The 19,328-nt window shown below is 40.6% G+C and overlaps 1 protein-coding gene and 1 long non-coding RNA gene across 2 annotated transcripts in view; one reads left to right on the top strand and one right to left on the bottom strand.

Annotated features, from left to right (window-relative positions):
* The window catches only part of TMEM86A (transmembrane protein 86A), a 55,207-nt gene extending 36,805 nt beyond the window's left edge, over window positions 1-18,402 (bottom strand). The window contains exon 1 of the mRNA XM_083348562.1: window positions 18,222-18,402. Within this exon, the coding sequence (XP_083204688.1) occupies window positions 18,222-18,242 (21 nt within the window). The 5' untranslated portion in view covers window positions 18,243-18,402. The remainder of the gene's footprint in view (window positions 1-18,221) is intronic.
* The window catches only part of LOC310631832, a 29,243-nt gene extending 10,186 nt beyond the window's left edge, over window positions 1-19,057 (top strand). The window contains exon 2 of the long non-coding RNA XR_014490727.1: window positions 18,919-19,057. This is a non-coding gene — a long non-coding RNA (uncharacterized lncRNA). The remainder of the gene's footprint in view (window positions 1-18,918) is intronic.
* The last annotated feature ends 271 nt before the right edge of the window (window positions 19,058-19,328 follow it).

The following is a 19,328-nucleotide window of genomic DNA, read 5'->3' as shown; positions in this document are numbered from 1 at the left end:
TGCCCTTCACCTAGTGGCAAATAAATGCTGCATATGTATGTATGTATGTATGTATGTATGTATGTATGTATGTATGTATGTTTGTTTGTTTGTATGTATGTATGTAGACCTTTGGTCATTCAGGTTTTTTCCCCACATAAAATTGGAGGTATCAGGGCAACGTTTCGACGAAATCTCTTCCATCAACCTCAGGCTGGTGACTTGAGCTTCGTTCTTCTGGGAGAAGTGTGTGATAGTGGCTGTTTTTTCTTTTTTAAACTGCCAGAGGGGCTGTGTTCTGATGGGGTGGAGGTGTGCTCTAATTGGGTGGGGGCTTAGCTGTGTTCTGAGTGGGTGGGAGTGTGTTTTGAATGGGGGCTGTGTTCCACCATCCTAAGAAACCATCCAGTTCAGCACACACACACACACACACACACACACACACACACAGCTCAAAAAAATAAAGGGAACAGAAAATAAGACATCCTACTATTAAATACAGTACATTGTGTTGTTTAAGTGTTCCCTTTATTTTTTTGAGATATATATATAAATCAAGCTTTAAAAAATATCCGCATGTAAAATGTAATAAGGATGTGATAACCCATTGTCAAGGACAACATGATAGGTGTTGTCCTTTGGGGTCATTGAAATGAATGCAACCACATTTAAAACTAAACATTTGGAAGAATTGGCTTCTCTAATCTCTAGGCCAAGTAGCAGCAAGGCCAAATTACTCATTTCACATTACACATGGAATGGGGTAAACTTTCCCTTTTCTTAGCTGAGGTGCAGGAAGCAGCTGGAGCAGAGGCTGCACAGTTTATATTGCCCTCTCTCTTGTGCAGTCCATAAGAGGCATAATAATATGGGGATTTCCAAATGGGATGTCAGTCTGATTGTGGCCTGTAGTGAGATGAAGATAGAAACGAATGTATATCCTCTTAATGTTATGGAATGGATTCAACATACTGTTATCAATTTTCAAAATGCATTTGTATTTTAAAAATGAGAAGATGGTGCAATATTCTATATGGTCTGGCTTAACAATATGTTTAAAGACTGGATTAATTTTATATTGCATCATATGTATATTTTTTTTCTTTATTTGCCCTAGGTTCTGTTTTTTTCACAGGACATTTAGTTTATTTTAATTGCTGTAATGTATGTATTTCTTTCTGGATTATTGCAAATGCATTACTTTTTTTCCTTTGATTGTTATGCTTCATCAATACAACTATTAAAAGATACAGGACTGCAATGAGACACCATCGCCATAATCTCCACCATCACCAATCAGATGCTACCACAACAGGAAGCTAGCAAGAAGGAGGAATTTTGATATGTTTTTGTGCTTCTGTTTCTCAGGAATGGTCATTTCAATTACAGTGAACGTCACTGCCCAAGTTACAAGGTTTTACATCCTTTGTGCCTCCATTGGAGGACAGCCACACTTTTTCTGCCTTCTAACAGGCTTGGGCAAAACAACCCAAATGCACTATTCCTGGCAGGATAATATCACTCGCCTTGACTGGGACAGAAGCATACAATGCATACAAAGCAAAAGGATGGGTGGGTGGCAGACATTTATCTTCTCTTATTTCACCGAGGAAGGAGGAGAGAGGCGGGCAGAAACTTGAGCTGGTGTGAGACAGTGATATTAGTTGCTGACTCTGTTGGTCAAGCAGAGTTGAATGTAAGCATGCCCTGTCATAGGATCAGGAAAATGGAGGAAGAATATGATTGGAGAATTGAAGGGGTGGACAGAATGAATAATGTCCCGAGAAAGAACTTAACAGAAAGAATAGGCAAAATAGCCAGCTTAATGAAAGAAAGAATAATTAAAAGGCAACAAGGTTCAGAGAAGGTTTTTGTATTATTAGTTGGAAAAAACACAACCTTACATGGCATAAACGTTGTAGTGGGGAAGAGAGTTGGGCCACGAGTGCAGGATGGTGGATGGGGGTAGCATCTCCTATACTGAGTTTAGACTATGCAATAAAATCTTCAATCTAAATCCCTTGTTAGTACCGAATCCAATATTGTTTCCTTCTCATTTCTGGCTTCCAGGAAAACCTACCCCTAGTATTACACTGGATAGCAACGTTCCAATATCTTAGGGCTGCCACAAAGAAGAAAGGGTCAACCTATTCTCCAAAGCACCTGAAGGCAGGACAAGACACAATGGGTGGAAAGTAATCAAGGAGAGAAGCAACCTAGAACTAAGGAGAAATTTCTTAACAGTTAGAACAATTACTCAGTGGAATGAGTTGCCTCCAAAAGTTATGGCTGCTCCAAGATTGGTGGTTTTTAAGAAGAGACTGGACAACTATTTCTCTGAAATAGTATAGGGTCTCCTACTTGAGCAGGGGGTCAGACTAGAAGACCTCCAAGGTCCATTCCAACTCTGTTATTCTATTATCTCCACATGGAGTTACCACTGTTGGGCAACTGCTGCCTGCTCTTTATTTCTCAGGATTTTATAAGGAGAAAGCAATGCCAAAGATGATTTTTCACGAGGCAACTGGACTTTCTTGTTTTTCTTTGAAGATGTTTCGTTTCTCATCCAAGAAGCTTCTTCAGCTCTAACAGGATGGTGGGGATAACTATGACCTGGAAGACTGAGAATCTCCATAGACGTCAAAGCAAGGGAAACTAAGGTAGCAAAGGGTGGATCTTATTTTTTCCCCCTTTTGTTTGGAAAGGGGAGAGGCGTGATTTATTCCTCCAAGGCTATTAGTGGCATGAATGGGGCCTGATTTCTTTGCATGACCTACAGATGTGCTAACTGCAAGGATGTCTACGCGATGTGATCCAGAAAGACAAGATGACAGCTATGGTGGTGCAATTGAAGCTCTGCCTATTTACAGATGACTGTCTCCTAAGAATATAACCTGATATATCAAAGCTATAATTCCCTTCCATTCTCTCATAAAATGACATGGCTGCTGGCTTGGACTTTTTTTTTTTTTACCATAACCCATGGACACCTCTCTAGAAGTGAACATAGAGTCAAGTTTTGAGAGAGTGGGAAGATATAAAAATGCCTTATGTACTCGCTTTATTACCAATACATTGCCTTTCAGCCAGCATCTTTTGGTAGATAAAGAGCAGGGTTTGGAGACAAGGCAGTTTAACAATCCCTTTTTGCTTTGTCCCATTGGTGCGCGAGGCTAATGGGTTACAAGTTATATAGCGACAGGACAGATATGCTGCTACTGATGTGCTCAACCTGACGGCCACTGATCCATCCATTTAATTCCAAACTTATTGCAATTATATGTAATTCTAAAAGTAAGAAAAAGGGGGGATAAGCATTTTAAGCAGATCTTAGGGTTTCTGTGAACCTGAAGGGAGATGGGAACACTTCACAAGGCCAGTCATGAGCAACAGGAAGATTAGGGTTGAGAGCCAGTTTAGTGACGTGGTGAAGGTGCTGACCTAGAATCCAGGAGACGGTGATGCCTAAGCCTGCCTCAGTCATGAAAGCCGGCTGTGTAACTTTGGACCAGTCATTCTCTCTTAGCTCAACTCACCTCACAGGTTTGTTGTTATGAAAAAACAGGAGGTAAGAGGATTGTTAGGTATGTTTGCCACCTTGAGTTATTTATAAACACAATCAAGGCAGGATATAAATCAATCAATAAATAAAATATGCTTTCCTTACCATAAAATGTTCAACCCTCAGCCTCTAACCAAGACACTACAGCACTGCCTTTTGAACGGTAACCCTGAGCTGTGTTGCAGGATTATTGGAAAGCTGATGAAATACAGCAACGTTAAGGGCAGGATAGATTCTTAAATTGACTAAGCAGTCTCTTAACTGCTTTTGCCTACATATGATTTTACACCAGATTTCATTCTGATTCTCTGCATTTTAAACAGGAGGGGGGGTTATTTACAAAGCATATCAGACAACACATGTCACGTGATAATTTTTTTAAAAAAATCTTGCCCTAAGATTTGCAATAAAAAAGTGGAGGAGGCATTTAAACCAGTGTATCCAAAGAGAAAACAATTTGAAGGTGACAGGTTCCAAGAATCAATCACCTACAATTATGAACTAAGAGTATGGACTTAGTTTGCCCATGTTTAGTTTGCTCTTGGTTGTATAGGCAGTCCTTGACTTATGACCAGTCACTTAGCGATCATTTAAAGTTACAACAAACCTACCTGGAACTACTTACAATCTGGATTCAAAAATTCTGACGGTCACCATGATTGAACTTTAGCCACTTGTCAACCAGGGCACATTTACAGCCATTTACAACATTCTGCTGTCATGTGATCATGGTTTTATAATGGTTTTGTCAAAAACCCACATTTACTTCTTTTTTCAGCAAAACTGCACACATAACGAACCATTGATTTGCTTAACAACTTGCAGTGGCCACTGTACAACTGTAGCATTCACCTGACAACCACTGCAAAAAAGGTCATAAAATTGGGTTGGTTATGTGACCACGATGGGCATAAGTCAAAGACTAGCTGTAAAGTATTTAAGGAAAGTTTCCTTTGTTTTAACAGCTCCCACTTGTTCATGAAAAATATTTATATGACCTGAACAGGTACAAAGATAATATGGCTGAAGTGGGTGGGTGGGGAAATCAAACAAGGAATACCAATGACCACTGTAATGTGATAAAATTCTTTAACGATTTTGCAAAATTAAAAGGGTCTCAACTGAGAAACCAGAAATAGAAGGAAAATCCAGAACTTGAAAGAGTTAAAATTATTGATTTAGAATGCACGAATGGAGACAAATACTGAAAAAGAATAGCATAAAAATATTTAGTTGAAGAACTATAAGCAAGGGAAAGAAAAAAAATCATTTTAGGCAACAAATGACTCAATATAAGGCTCCCATTCCAATAACTTTGGCAATGGCTATGGGTGTACTTTTATGCCCATTTATCTTTGAACAATAAAAGCATCAGATGAAGGCACTCAAGCTTTCTTATTCACAGAATGTTGTAAAGGGGATTTCGAATTACCCTAATTTAAAACTGTCCTGTATTTCCCCATGTTTATTTCCTACACAAAATCCATTTAGGGGAGAAGGAAGAACTCTGTAATATATTTTGATTGGCAAAGCCATCTATCCAGAAGCATCTTGGGAGTTAGTCATACTAATTACCAGTGGGAGGGTTTTTAAAAAATTAAACATGAATGTTCCATGTAGAAGGATATGATCTGTCACTTTTTTTTCCACTGAAATGAATGGAACATTACCAGGAAAAAATGAACATAGAATAACATAGAATAAAAGAGTTGGAAGGGACCTTGAAAGTCTTCTTGTCTCAACCCTCTGCTTGAGCAGGAAACCCTATACATTTCAGACAAATGGTTGTCCAGTCTCTTTTTGAAAGCCTCCAATGATGGAGCACCTACTACTTCTGAAGGCAAGCTAGCGCATTGATTGCTTTCACTGTTGGGAAATTAGTTCTAGGTTGCTTCTCTCTAGGTTAGTTTCCATCCATTGCTTCTCGTCTTACCTTCTAATGCAGACATGTCAAACACAAGGCCCGGGGGCCAGATCCGGCCCACGAAGTGGTTTCATGTGGCCCCTGAAACCATCCTGGAAACAGTGAGGGAGCGGTCCCCGCTGCCTTGGCCCTGGCCCAGAGACCCTCCTTCTGCCAGAGACCCTCAGATCTGTCTCACTCCTGCCCAGGCCCCCATAGGCACCCTTGATGCCAATGATGTAGAGCTGGCCATGCCCACCCAGTAGGCCATACACACTCCAGCTGTGCCCACCCAGTAGGCCGTGCCCACCCTGGCCATACCCACCCGGCCCCCTGAGGGTAACCACAATGCTGATGTGGCCCTCAATGAAATTCAGTTTGACACCCCTGTTCTAATGCTTTGGAAAATAAGTGGACCCACCCATCTTTGTAGGAGCCCCTCAAATACTGGAACACTATCATTAGACTAGACATCCCAATTCCTGTACCTGTTCTTCATGTGTTTTAGCCTCCAGCCCCCTGATCATTCTTATTGATCAGGAGAATTCTACTTACCTAGTAAAACCTCCAAGGGCATTTCAGGGTAGATATGCAAACAATAAAGAATATAGGTAATTTTTTTCATTGTTTTGTGCACCAGATTCTGGAGTCTTTGCTTCCCTTTCTCATTTAAGCTCTGTTTCTTCTGCTGATGTCACAGTGCTACCGGACATATTCCTGCAGCCCAATGAAAGATGAAAAACTGAATTGCAGACCCTGATCCCTCAAACATTAGCCTCCCTGTCCTAGAATATAAAGAACCTTTTCTTATTCATTGTTCATGGGATTTGGGAAAACTGCATACGGTACATACTCAGTTTCTCTCTGCCACACAGGGAGGCAGAATGTTATTCATTTCCTAAACTCAGACTTGCAGTGAGTATCCATCGTCATTCAGATCACACACCGAGGATGGCTTCCACTCCATAAAACAGGAATAGCAAAGTGATTACTCCTTAACAGCAAAATTATCATAATGAATGAATGAGCACATTAAGATTCCAAAGCATCTATTCACTTCTAAGAATGCTATAAAAAGAAGGAGATGCTTTTGGTGATGATAGCATTTGAAAAATAGTCCCAGGGGTAATACAGTGCAGAAAAATGATGGTCTCTTTCAGGAGCAGTTGCACTGGGAAGGGGTGTTTGCTTTTAATTCAAAAGCTAGCTAAGCTCCCAATTGCTACACAAGGCACAGCCCAACTAGATGCCTTTCTGTCTGGAAGTTCCACAATTAATCTACTTATCTGAGGCCTGATTCCAAATATTTTGGGGGCGAGGAAGAGGCACTGCATTTTGAAAACATAATTTTATCAAGTGTAAGTGGTGAGAAGCAAACAAATGTAATAAATAAATAAATAAGAAAGAACAGAAGATGTATTTGTACTATATGTGAGATATAAACTGAAATAGTAATTTTGCCACAGCGTACTCATATTTATAAACTGTACTTAGCTAGTTTTAAAATATAATATTTGTGCAAATATAGAATACGGTTTAATACTGTACATCCACCCAAATTTTAATACATTAATTATATTTTTTATTTCATATCTACCCAAAAGCTTTAACAAGCAGCTTCTCTAAGCAATTTTTCTGTTTAGCTGAGAATGACGAGAAAGGGGATCTTAGGGTGATGAGTAAACAACTCAGAGAAAGCACTAATATAATGCATAGCAACTATAGGAAGGGCAAATGTTAAGGATTACTGAGAAAGGGAAACAAAATTCCAAGGTGTTTGTAAATACTAATGTTTGTTTATTCAGCCATCAAAAAAAATGCATGTAAAAAGATGCAGTCAAAAACTGGATTTCTCCATGAGGAAGTTCTAAAATATTTAGAAAAGTTTACAAAACTTAATAAACAACCACTTAAATGGGAATAGAGTTAACATGTACAATATAATCCTATGGATATTAGTTCATATATAATTAAACAGGTGAATTTGATAGTAAGTATATTTAAGACTGTAATCATCCGGGATATGAATAAAGGGAAATAAAATATTCCCTGTCCCTCTCAGAATATTCAAAGTTATTCAGAATTAAATGAGCACTTGATTCATAATTGGTAAAAAAATACTTATGAAAATTAAAATAGTTCATTTACCTAATCTATCATATTCATTATAAAATGTTAAAATACTTATTATATTGAATTTTAACTGATAATAAAAAAATTAACTCAATAATCAATGGATTGAGGGAAAAATAATTATAAGGTAAACAATCATTTCCAAGGCCTGAGACAATTAATAGTAACCTGGATAGCTTTAAAATGGGATCTCTAAAGTTCTGACCACATCTTCCAGATATGAACGGTTGCAGGAATTAGGTATGGCTAGTCTAGGGAAAAGAAGTACTGGGGGTGACATGAGAGCAATATCCCAGTATTTGAGCGGCTGCCACAAAGAAGAGGGGGGTCAACTTATTTTCCAAAGACACGACAAGAAACAATGGATGGAAACTAATCAAGGAAAGAAGCAACCTGGAACTAAGGAGAAGCTTCCTAACAGTGAGGACAATTAACCAGTGGAACAGCTTGCATTCAGAAGTTGTAGGCCAGGGCTTTTCAACCAGTGGTACGGGTACCACCTGTGGTACATTGGCACCTGGCAGGTGGTACGCGACCATCCTAGAAAAGTGGTAGCAGGGGAGGGGAATGAGCTGAACTGGTGGCAGCACCACACAAGCCTGAGCAAGAGATGGCTGGAGCTACAGGGCTGTCAGGGCTCAGTGGAAGCGCCAGGATCAGCGCTTCTTCGGGGCTGTCAGGGCTCAGTGGAAGCGCCAGGATCAGTGCCAGGCTCCAACTGGAGCTCGGCGCTGATCCTGGTGCTTCTGCTGAGCCCTGAAAAAGCACCAATCAGCGGGAAAGCAGCACTGATCCTGGTGCTTCTGCTGAGCCCAGAAGAAGCGCTGATCAGCTGGAATGTTGCAGCATCTCCAGGGTCTTGTGATTTACATTCAGATGCTTGGCAACTGATTCATATTTATGACGGTCACAGTGTCCCAGGGTCATGTGAAGTGACCAAAACCTGCTTCAACCACCCAGCAGATGGGAAGAGGGGAAATAAACACCCCCACCCCACCCCCGCTGCCAATCATCAACAGAAATGCTCACAACAATGAAAACCTTGGACAGAAGGAAGAGCGCCACCGGGCAGGCAGGCAGGTGTCTTGCTCAGCTGTGGCTTGGGGGGCACTTTTTTCAGTGCCATTGTGACTTCGAACAGTCACTTACAGCCAACTGTTGTAAGTCGAGGTCTACCTGTACTTTATCATTTTTTTCCTTTTTTTGGTCATCATGTTTTTGACACCTTGCTAGGCAACTGGTGGTACTCGGATGTTGCCATATCCTAAAAGTGGTACAATGGGTGAAAAGGTTGAAAAGCCCCGTTGTCGGCGCCTCATCACTGGAGGTTTTTAAAAGACTGGACAGCCACCTGTCTGAAATGGTATCTCCTGCTTGAGATACCATTGGACTAGAAGAGCTTCAAAGTCCCTTCCAGCTCTATTCTGATTCAATGTGTTGGAGGCTACAATATCCAGCCTTTCCATTCAAAAACAATCAAACGTACACTCTACTCAGAGTTTATATAACCCAATGCTATTGCTGTGGCTAGTCAAGACACTGAGTCCTCTCTGCTGAAAACTTTCCACATGCACTGAACTGTTATTCCTATTATATAATAATAATAATTCAATTATTCCTACGTAGCAGGCAGTTGGGCATGATGGGGATTACATTTCCTAGTCTCCTTAATATTCTTTTTTTTTTGCCCTTTAAAGATGAGAAATTAAGACACTGGGGAACTTGTCCAGGAAAGTAGAAGCAACACTTTTCGCAATCTTTGAAGACAAAGCACCACTAAGAAGGAAATGGAACACACAGATGTCTTGTAAAACGAAACAAGAGGGATCCTTCTTCCTTTTCTATTCACAGGGAAGTAAACAGGGGCATTTCATTAGGCTGCTTGGTCATATTTTTCCAAGAAAATTTCATTTCCTGATACTTGGCCATAGGGAAGGCTGAATGTAAAAGAAAACAGTGTGCTTCATGGTACAGTATTTCTCAGAACAGGAGAGAAGATGCTTGTAGATTATTTTTTTAGTCCATTTTTTTCTGTCCTGCATCTTTAACAAAGTCACCAAAAACAAACAGAACATTTTGACTGAAAAGTGACCTCTCTCCCTATGATGTAATAAGGATGTTCCCATTAAAGATTTATGAGATGCTTTCAAGAGAGTCTGAGGATAATGGGCACTTGATGCTAAACCAAGAAAACATCTGCAACGGGAGAAAAATAGAATTTAAAAGTTAACAATATAACATTTCAGGCTACATACGGTACAATGACAGCCCTCTCAACCTCTCCCCATCTTCCATTGACGTGGTTCATTCATCATACTGATCAAAAGGTGGTTTGATTTTGGCTTGACTTGGGATCCCAGGCACTGCAGTTTGTAATCCATGATGTAGAATATAAACCAGGCCAATGTTATTTCACCTCCAAAACCACTATCAGCCATTTACCACCAGTGATCAATAGTGAAGCTTGGCACAAGAAGCAGACAAAAGTATTGATTCACTTGGGATTCTCCTACCAGCAAGCTATTATTTTTTTAAAAAAAATAAACTACTTTCTTCTAGTTAACACTTAAAATACGAAATGTTTGTTACTTCTATTAATTATGGTAGACTCCTAAACAGAGCTCTACAAATGCTCCCAAAGCATCTCTGATTTATCACATCTGTGAAAAAATTATTCCCAGTAGGTATCTTTTCGTTAGCCTTTTTCTTACGTTAACCCACCTAGTCAGAAATGGCGAGTTCTTTTATAATGTAAATTCAGAATCTCCAAAAAGACAGTATCAGTCTACATATGTTTCAGATTGGCTATCTAGACCGTTTCATCAGAGAGGAAACTTCTTACACAATTTCATCAGAGATGAAGATTCTTATACAATTAATCCAAACTGCAATGATTTTTAACAACTGAACATGTCTGAGATTATATCGTTTTAATCTACTGTTGCTCTGTGGACAGTTTTAATTTCTCCCTAAGTGATTATACCTCCAAGCTTTATATAAGCAGATATAAATCAATCCAAATTTCTCACTTTGAGGTACAAATGAAATTATCCTACTGAGAGCTTGTAGTAGTTCTAATAGCAGAAATTGAAATCTGCAAAAATCTCCTATTAGCAGTTCAAATATATACCTACTGCATTCAGCGTACATGGAGTGCCCATTAGTGTCTGTTGGTGGAGTGCAGTGAACTTCATGAAACCAGATAAAACAGCCCACTTCATTTGCAGGTTCAAAGAACAGGAAAAAATAGAAGTAATTGGAAACATCTAGAGACAGAATGATGAAAATGGTTGAATATGTCCATGCTCACTTTTCAAAGCATTCTCTCATATACAATATGGTTAGTGTTGTTGTTTTTTAAAAAAACAATGTTAATAAATGCTGCAGTTTGGCACAGTATATTCTACACACCCAAGCATATAAAGGGAGCATCAAGTCTATAGATAGGGTAATATAAATCCCTATTTAGGATTTTTTTTCGAACAAGCTTTTTAACTTGTAGAAAGAGAAGTTCTGAAATTATATTGATAATAAGCAGGATTGCTCATCGCTGCTTTGCATTTAAACAACACAGTGACAAATTAATATATAGCACTTAGGTATTATATTTTTCATCATCAAAAGAAAAAAAGAGCCAAACCCAAGAAAGTTGGAAAAATCAGCTTAATCATTCCTTTTCCTTCTGTAGTACCAATGAAAATATATTTACAACCCCACACACAATCTCTGGGATTGCCACATTTCTATGACCACCACAGAGAATAATTTAATCTTTTTTTTAACTGTTGTGGCTCTAGCAGAAATCCTAACCCTGAAATAAGTGGTTGACTCTTAAAGTGGTAGATAAGATATTGTATTCCTATACAGCAGATCAGACCATCATCTCAATCTCTTTCACTATAAACAAGATAGGAGGGGATTACTCACTTATGAAGATCCTTGATTGATGCCCGATAGGTAGTGCAAAATAATGATTGAGATGGAAACACCTTGATTTAAAGTGGTTGATTTAAAGCGGTGCATGACCAGTAGTTCAATTACCAATAAGGGAAATTGATGAAATTACTGCCTGACATCTCACTTAACCCTCAGCTCCAGGATGCTGTCAACCACCTCAAATCTGCCTTTCCTGTTTTCTTTCTGTTCCAAAACTGAACGGGTCACCACACTTCCAGACAAAAACCAAGGCTGCATCCATTCACACCTGCTATTTTCTAAGAGCCTTCCCACTCCTGAAAATCCATTAGCATGGGGAGTTTGTACTGTCTTTGCACTATGTAAGCTGCTTTTTGTGTATTTCTAATTAAAACAATTCATTGTAATGTTATTGCTAAAGTTAATTACTTTGGATTTTATTGTTATAATTAAGTGGAGCAAGGAGGATGGCAGGCAGTACATTGCCTTCACATTGCCAGCTTCATTCATAAGCTAACAGCAAAAGCTTCCGGGGTTCCATTATGTCTTGGCTTCAACCTCAATCTATTCTATTGGTCTATCTCACAGGACTGTGTTAATGCTTGTGAGATATGCCTGGAATACTAAGGAGCAATGTTGTTAAGCACAGTTGTTACCTAGAACAGAAATAAATCATCCACAGCATATGGTAGGGAAGCTTAGGAATGAGAATACCCCAATCCCGTGGGATGGCATACTTTACATGAGAAATAGTTCCATATCTCCTCAGTTGAGGATATTCTAGCTCTGAATACAAAGCACGATTCCTCATTAACTTCTTTTCATATGAATAAAGAATGGTATTTGCACTATTTCTAACAGATTTGTTTGAAATATTTTTTGGAGTTTCTAAACTTTTTTTTAAAAAATGGCATATTATACTAATGTTATCACAATTACGTGTCTGTGTGCCGTGTCAATCCTGACCTCTGGTGATTACATGGACAGGACGTGAACTTTCATGAAATTTTCTCTTGGCAACATTTTTGAAACATGATTTGTTATTATTACATTCTTCCTAGAAGTGAGAGATCACGTCTCACACAGTTGATTTCTCTGCCTAAGAGAGGACTAGATTCCTATGCCTGCATATTAACCACTAGACCAAACTGGTTATAGTTATGCACTTGTTGCAAAAAGCAGGATGGTGATGGGGGAGACTCTAAATTTTTTCCCACCTCACAAAATAACCAGTAGTAGTATATTCATTTGAACAGGGAGAATGCATGACTCTCCTGCAAAGCAGGCCAGTGTTTCTTATCTAGTTTTTTCACATTGCCCTTAAAAAAAAAGTACGCATACTGTGTGGAAAATTTACTGTAGGAGTATTGCCATGCATTAAGGATTTGAGGTAACATCCTACTACGTATATAAAAGCATGGTGTTAAACAAGGTTGTAGGTATTCCTTTCTTTTACCTTCTGAATGACAGTCTTCCTTCCTAGAGCAACCATTGGTAGTAAGACAACTCGTCAGGTAGCTACTTAGAAATAGTGTCTGAGTATCTAAAGAATTTTGTTGTGACTTTGTTACCTAGAGCAGGGCTTTTCAACCTGTAGTACGCGTATCACTGGTGGTATGTCGGCACCTGGCAGGTGGTACGCTTACGATGGGTTGAAAAGCATTGTAAAAAAAAAGGTGTAAAGTAAAATGTAAAAGTGTAGTGTGGGGATGAGCTGAAGCAGCGGCAACACAGGACAGGCCTGTGGGAGTCCCAGCTGAAGCCAGTGTTGCCGGGGATCTGCTGAGTGCCCAAGATCCATGTCAAGCTCCAGCTGGCTGGCGCTTCCGGAAGCTGTGCACAGCCTGGGGAAAGGAGCCAGTTGCAGCTACACCGAAGACAAAAGAAGGAGAGGATAGACATGCCCGCGGGTGTGTACATTTGGCCCTGGAGACAGCAAGGGGCTGGCCCACCCCAGCTCACAATCAAAGGAAAACCCCAAATCTTCACGCCCCCTGGACACAGACGCAGTCACCACTCCTCGCCATAGATAATAATAATAATAATAATAATAATAATAATAATAATAATAATAATAATAATAATAATAATAATAATAATAATTTAATTTTTATACCGCCCTTCTCCCGAAGGACTCAGGGCGGTGTACAGGGCAATACAATAAATACAATATATAAAAATTAAAAGAAATATTAAATACAACAGCCCAATTCAATAGATTAATACATTAATCCCGCTAGGGCGGGACTTGCAAGTATCTCTGTCCTGCAAAGCGGTGCTCCTCCGGTACTCCCACCCGCCCCGACTAAAGGCCGAGCACTCCAGCCTCGCCTTGCCAAGCAAGGGAGCGGCGGTCAAGACTGCATCCGATTTGCAGCTTGTCAGGGATGCTCAAAGGCTGCCCAACTTTACTCTGGAATTTCGGAGTTGGAAAGCGGACAGGCAGTGCCGCATTTGCAGGCCTGGTGGCACCTGCTGGAAAGCCTCCTGGTTTCCTGCAGCTACCTCCTTTGGAGCCATCCTAATTCTGATGGGCCTACCAGCATGGAGGCGCTTTGCAGGATGAAGCTGGCGGAACTATGCTGCCAGGCCCGTCAGAATCAAGATGGCTCCAAAGGAGGTAGCTGCAGGGGTGGGGGAAGCAGGAGCCTTTTTAGCAAGTGCCGCCAGGCCTGCAAATGCGGCGCTGCCCCTCCGCTTTCCAACTCCAGAATTCCAGAGTAAAGTTGGGCAGCCTTTGAGCGCTGCTGAGAAGCTGCAGATCTGCTGTAGTCTCAGCCATTGCCCCCTTCCTAAAGAACAGACCCTAGAGATGGGCTCCAAGCTGCATTAAGCAGCGTTACATAATGGAAGGAAGCCAAGAAAAGTATTTATTTGATGTGGCAGAGACCTTTGTAGACTAAGAGATAGGAAGTTGACTAGCAGATAAGTGAAAGCAAACAATTGACTCTGCTTCACATAGTTTTATAGCTCTCTCCTTTCCATTAAGTTCTCGGTCTATCTATTGAGTAAATAGAATACATTCTGTCTAATCTGGATTAAGACACATTTATTTTTCCTTTTTTAGTTCTTTAATTTTAATAGGAGGGCCAATTTGGAGAAGTGGTTAAGATACCAGGCTAGAAACTGGAAGACTGTGAGTTCTAGTCCCACCTTTGACAGGAAGCCAGCTGGATAACTTTTAAGTCAATCTCTCCCTCTCTCTCTGTAAGAAGTGGGCAATGGCAAATCACTCCCAAAAAACCTTGCCAAGAAAACTGCAGGGACTAGTCCAGGCAATCACCAGGTGTCAAAAACTGACCTGAAGGCACACATTGTTTAACAATTTCCTTGGGGTTTTTATCCAAGGCATGAAGACAGTTTAGAACAGGCATGTCAAACTGCTGGCCCGCGGGCCGGATGCATCACAACGAAACCGCGCCCTCCCCACTGCCGGCAATGGGGAAAAAGTCGCGATACATTGTGCGACATCACGTGACGTCGCGAGTTGGACATGCCTGGTCTAGAACCATGTTTGCTCAATGGAAAAAAACAGGGATAATTTTACTGTAGAAGTGGCTCAAGATCAGATGGTGAACCTGTTTCCTAATCTGATAGGTTACTAAAACTCTAAAAGTGGCAGATTTCTGATATTATCAAGTGTTGGGGTGGGGGTGGGGGAGTCAGATATATTACCAGATACAACATTTGAGGTCCAGGGACAAATACATAAATCCAAGAACACTAGCAAAATAATGCTCTTGGTGTAAATAATACAGACATTTTATTACATTGACTGATGAAAAAGAGATGGATCAGCACTATGAAAATAAAACAATGCACAAAATCCTTGCTGCATACATTTATTCCCCCAGTTCCCAATATAAATGGGGAAACATGTTCCATGCAGGTTTCACTACTACGTGATGACCATAAATATTTCCCAGATGAAGTGGAGGCATGTAAATCAACAGAGATTTTCTCTGATGTCAACATTTCTACGTTTCATTCTGAGCCTCTCCAGGTAAGTCTGAAAAAGATTCTGGTTGGAATCCCTGGAAATCTGCTGACAGTCAGTGTAGACAATTAATCAGTCAGACAAATCAAGATATAACAGTACGATCCCTATTCTACACAATGGAACCCTTTTCTTGACAAATACTAAAAGCAAAATGTACAGTAATGTCGTACACTCAGATTGCAATAATGCAGTCCTCAGGAAGAAATTCTCCACAAGAGAAAACCAGCTTTTGTTCTTTTACAGTTCTTATTAGTGCTCAAAAACTTTATTTATGGGAGGCAAGATTATGCATAATTTGCGGGATAGCTCTAAGCAGGTTCGCCACATCTCATGGCCATACCTATTTGTCACCCCAAAGATCAACCTTTAAACCTATAAAGTAATGCGTTGAAAAGGAGAATCTGCCACAACTTTCCTTCCATTTTCCAGTCTCTTCAACTGCAGTTAACTGTTACAATTAGAAAAATGAATGTAGGAACTGAGCTTCAGCTTCTTTTAGATGGAATTACACTCTCCTTGAAACAGCAGGTTCTCAGTTCTGGAAAGCAAATTTGTCACTGAATTCCCAGGCAGTATCCCTAATGGTGCATAATTTACAATATGTGGTACCTGGGATTGCACTTGAAAAGCAGCCAGAAACTACAGTTGATGCAATGCGAGGCAGCCTGGTTGCTAACAGGTATGGGGACCAATGGTGCCTTTACAATACTGAAAAATCTGCTCTGGCTGCCAATTGTATACCCGGTGTATTTTATTTGCTGATATTAAACTTTAATGTCCTAAGACCTAAGTCACTTAGTGACTAAGAGAATTTCTCTCCTGTTACCAGCCCTGTCCTGCTGATGGATCTGCAGAGACCTGAAGATACCTCTCCTAGCACAGGTCTATTTTTCTGGCATGAGGGCTTTATTGCTTCCAAACTATGGAATGGAAGGATTTTTGGCTTTCAGATACCTTAGCTCAGCATTCTGTGATAAATTAATTTAGATAAAGACATCTTTCTTTCACCAAGCTTTCAATTATTAATTGGCATCAGTATTATTAATTATAGCATTGATTTATGCTTTAACTTTCTAGACTCCCAAGTCTTTTTTCAGTTCTTTTAGCTAATATGAACAATCCCTAAAGCAGAAAAACAAGAAATAAATGAGTTAATCCCAATCAAAGCACGATACCCGGAACTATTTAAAAGGCCTCAATCACAAATTAGCCTACTACTGCTGTTAGTTCATGACCCATACATATAGTTACAACATCATTCAGAATTCTCCACCCCATTTGGTGATAAAAAGTGAACAAACTGTGAACTGCTATTCAAATTGGCAGAAAATGGCATGCATTTATTATTCTGCTCCTGCAAGGAGTCTGGAAAAGATTTCCTAAGGCAAACCTATATTATCTTTCTAATTAGTTTGCAAAGCAGAATCCAAGGTGCTTCATGGTTGACCACAGAACCAAATTCAAGTCTCATTCACAAATTGTACAACTGTTACAAGTCTGGCCAGTATTTTCCTTCAATACTTGCATCTGTTACCGGGGATACAATTATTTACTGATTTGATTCGATTTTTATCTCCCCTTTATTACTTTACAAGGAACTCAAGGCAGGGAACATACCTAAAACTCCTTCCCCCTTCTCTTTTCCCCACAACCACCAACCACCCTGTGAGGTGGCTCTGGCTGAGAGTGAGTGACTGGCCCCAAAACACCCAGCTGGTTCTCACGCCTAGAACTCACAGCCTGCTGGTTTCTAGGCCAGTAGCTTGATCCAACTGGCTCATCCTAATTTAAATCCTAAATTTAAATCTACTCAATTTACATTGTTCTGCCGACATAAGAGCAGTTGTTGCTCTTCCGTTTATTTGTTTGTTGGCAATCTAATGGTTGGTGTTTGGGGAGGAGAGAGCACAAAGAAAAACAAATAGAACTTATGTAGCATAAGTGGCCGATTTCTCTCACAGGAATTCCCCGATCTTCGGCAAGGCAGCATCAAACCCGTCATCGAGAATTTCCGTGTATTACGGCTCTCACGTTCTATTTACTACATACAGGCCAGCGTTGGCAAGCAAAACCACCAAACATCACTGCAGTTAAAATTCTCTTCCGAAGCCAGAGGGGTGGGGAGACATGAAAGGAAGATTTGACTCTGGAACCCTCTTTCTTCCCCCGTTCCACCCTCCTTCTTTCTTATCTTCCTGGTTGCCTACCCCCGACCGATGAGATCCGAGGAATGAAATCAACAAAGTCACGCTTTCTTGTCACATGTTTAATGTTTTCATCCAATCGAGCTTTCAGATGCGCTTTTTTTTTTTTGAGGTGGAGGGGGGGGGGGTTTAAGAAAAGCCACATTTGGCACGCCACATTTTCTTTCTAACAAAGCCGGGGGAGGAAAGAAAGAAAGAACGAAAGAAAGAAAGCTGAAAACAGAGCCGAGTACGCACTAGAAAGGAGAAACCCCGGAGCCTAATTAACAGCAAACATGTTGGAGGCAAGTCTTTTAACTGCCTCGTAGCGACTCTTTTATTTATTGTGGCTCTCGTCTGTTGTTATCTATCAAAAAGGACTCCTGCGCGGATCATAAAGTCGCCTGGCAGATACCGCAGCTCCTTTCCGTCTGATGATACTATCTGGGGGTTGTTGTTGTTGTTGTGTTTTTTTGTCCTGCCTTTTCCTCTTGCCAAAACAAAACCAAAAAAAAAACAAAAACCACACAACTGACTTGAACTCACCACGGTCACCGGGGACACCATGTTTGCTGAGGAGGCTTCTACAGGCAGCTCTTCACGCTCGCTTCTATAGCTCGCTCTCCGACTGCGGGTTACGGCTGCCGCTTTTAATCAGATCGGAGGGCATCTATTTTTCCTCAACGCCGATCGTTTTCTTCCCTGCTTTTTTAAGGAACGCCGTGACGTCGCAATGCTCGGAGCGAATGTGCAGAGGGAAGGGAGCGAGGGGGGCGGTCCTGCAGCCAATACGTCTCCACCCCGCTCTCCTCCTACCAAGGGCTTCACGCCATGCTGAGTAGACCCGTCCCGATCCGCATTGTAACTTGTCCCAAGGGTAAAAACTGCTTTTCCCCTAAAAGATGTTGACCTCTAGAATTGCGCCGATTGACGGTTTCTTTTTTGTTTTCTTTCTTTTTATTTTTTGGCGGTTCTAAATGTTTTCCATCGCCCTTGCCTTGATAGCGTTTGCTGATTTAAGAACAAGGTTAGCTGTCACTGTAGCTCACGTTCAGCTACGGCAGGGGTCTTCAAACTTGGCCCTTTTATGACTTGTGGACTTCAACTCCCAGAATTCCTCAGCCAGCTTTGCTGGCTGAGGAATTCTGGGAGTTGAAGTCCACAAGTCATAAAAGGGCCAAGTTTGAAGACCCCTGAGCTACGGTCTTCTTTATCGGAAGAGCCAAAAAAAAAGAGTATGCAGGCTGCAGCTTTCTTCTTCTTCTTCTTCTTCTTCTTCTTCTTCTTCTTCTTCTTCTTCTTCTTCTTCTTCTTCTTCTTCTTCTTCTTCTTCTTCTTCTTCTTCTTCTTCCCCCCTTGAATACATACTGGAAGTTGTACAACACTCAGTGGAGACTGCAAGCACAATAGTAGCTGCCAAGGTTTCAGTCCAATACCTGTTTATCTCTCCTTTCCCCGCGGCCTTAAAACATTCCTTTTCCATCAGGCTGACAGGGATTTTTTAAAATGTTTTTAACTTATTATTGGGGCTGCTAGTTTAATTCTTTTTTTTAAACTTTTGTATTATTGTATTTTTATTGTTGTTAGCCGCCCTGAGTCCTTCGGGAGATAGGGCAGCATATAAGGGGGTTGGACTAGATGACCTCCAAGGTC

Source organism: Vipera ursinii (genome assembly GCF_947247035.1).
Source record: "Vipera ursinii genome assembly, chromosome: 1".
Lineage (NCBI taxonomy): Eukaryota > Metazoa > Chordata > Lepidosauria > Squamata > Viperidae > Vipera > Vipera ursinii.
The sequence above is the reverse complement of the archived record's forward strand: the minus strand, read 5'-3'. Positions and strand labels throughout refer to the sequence as shown.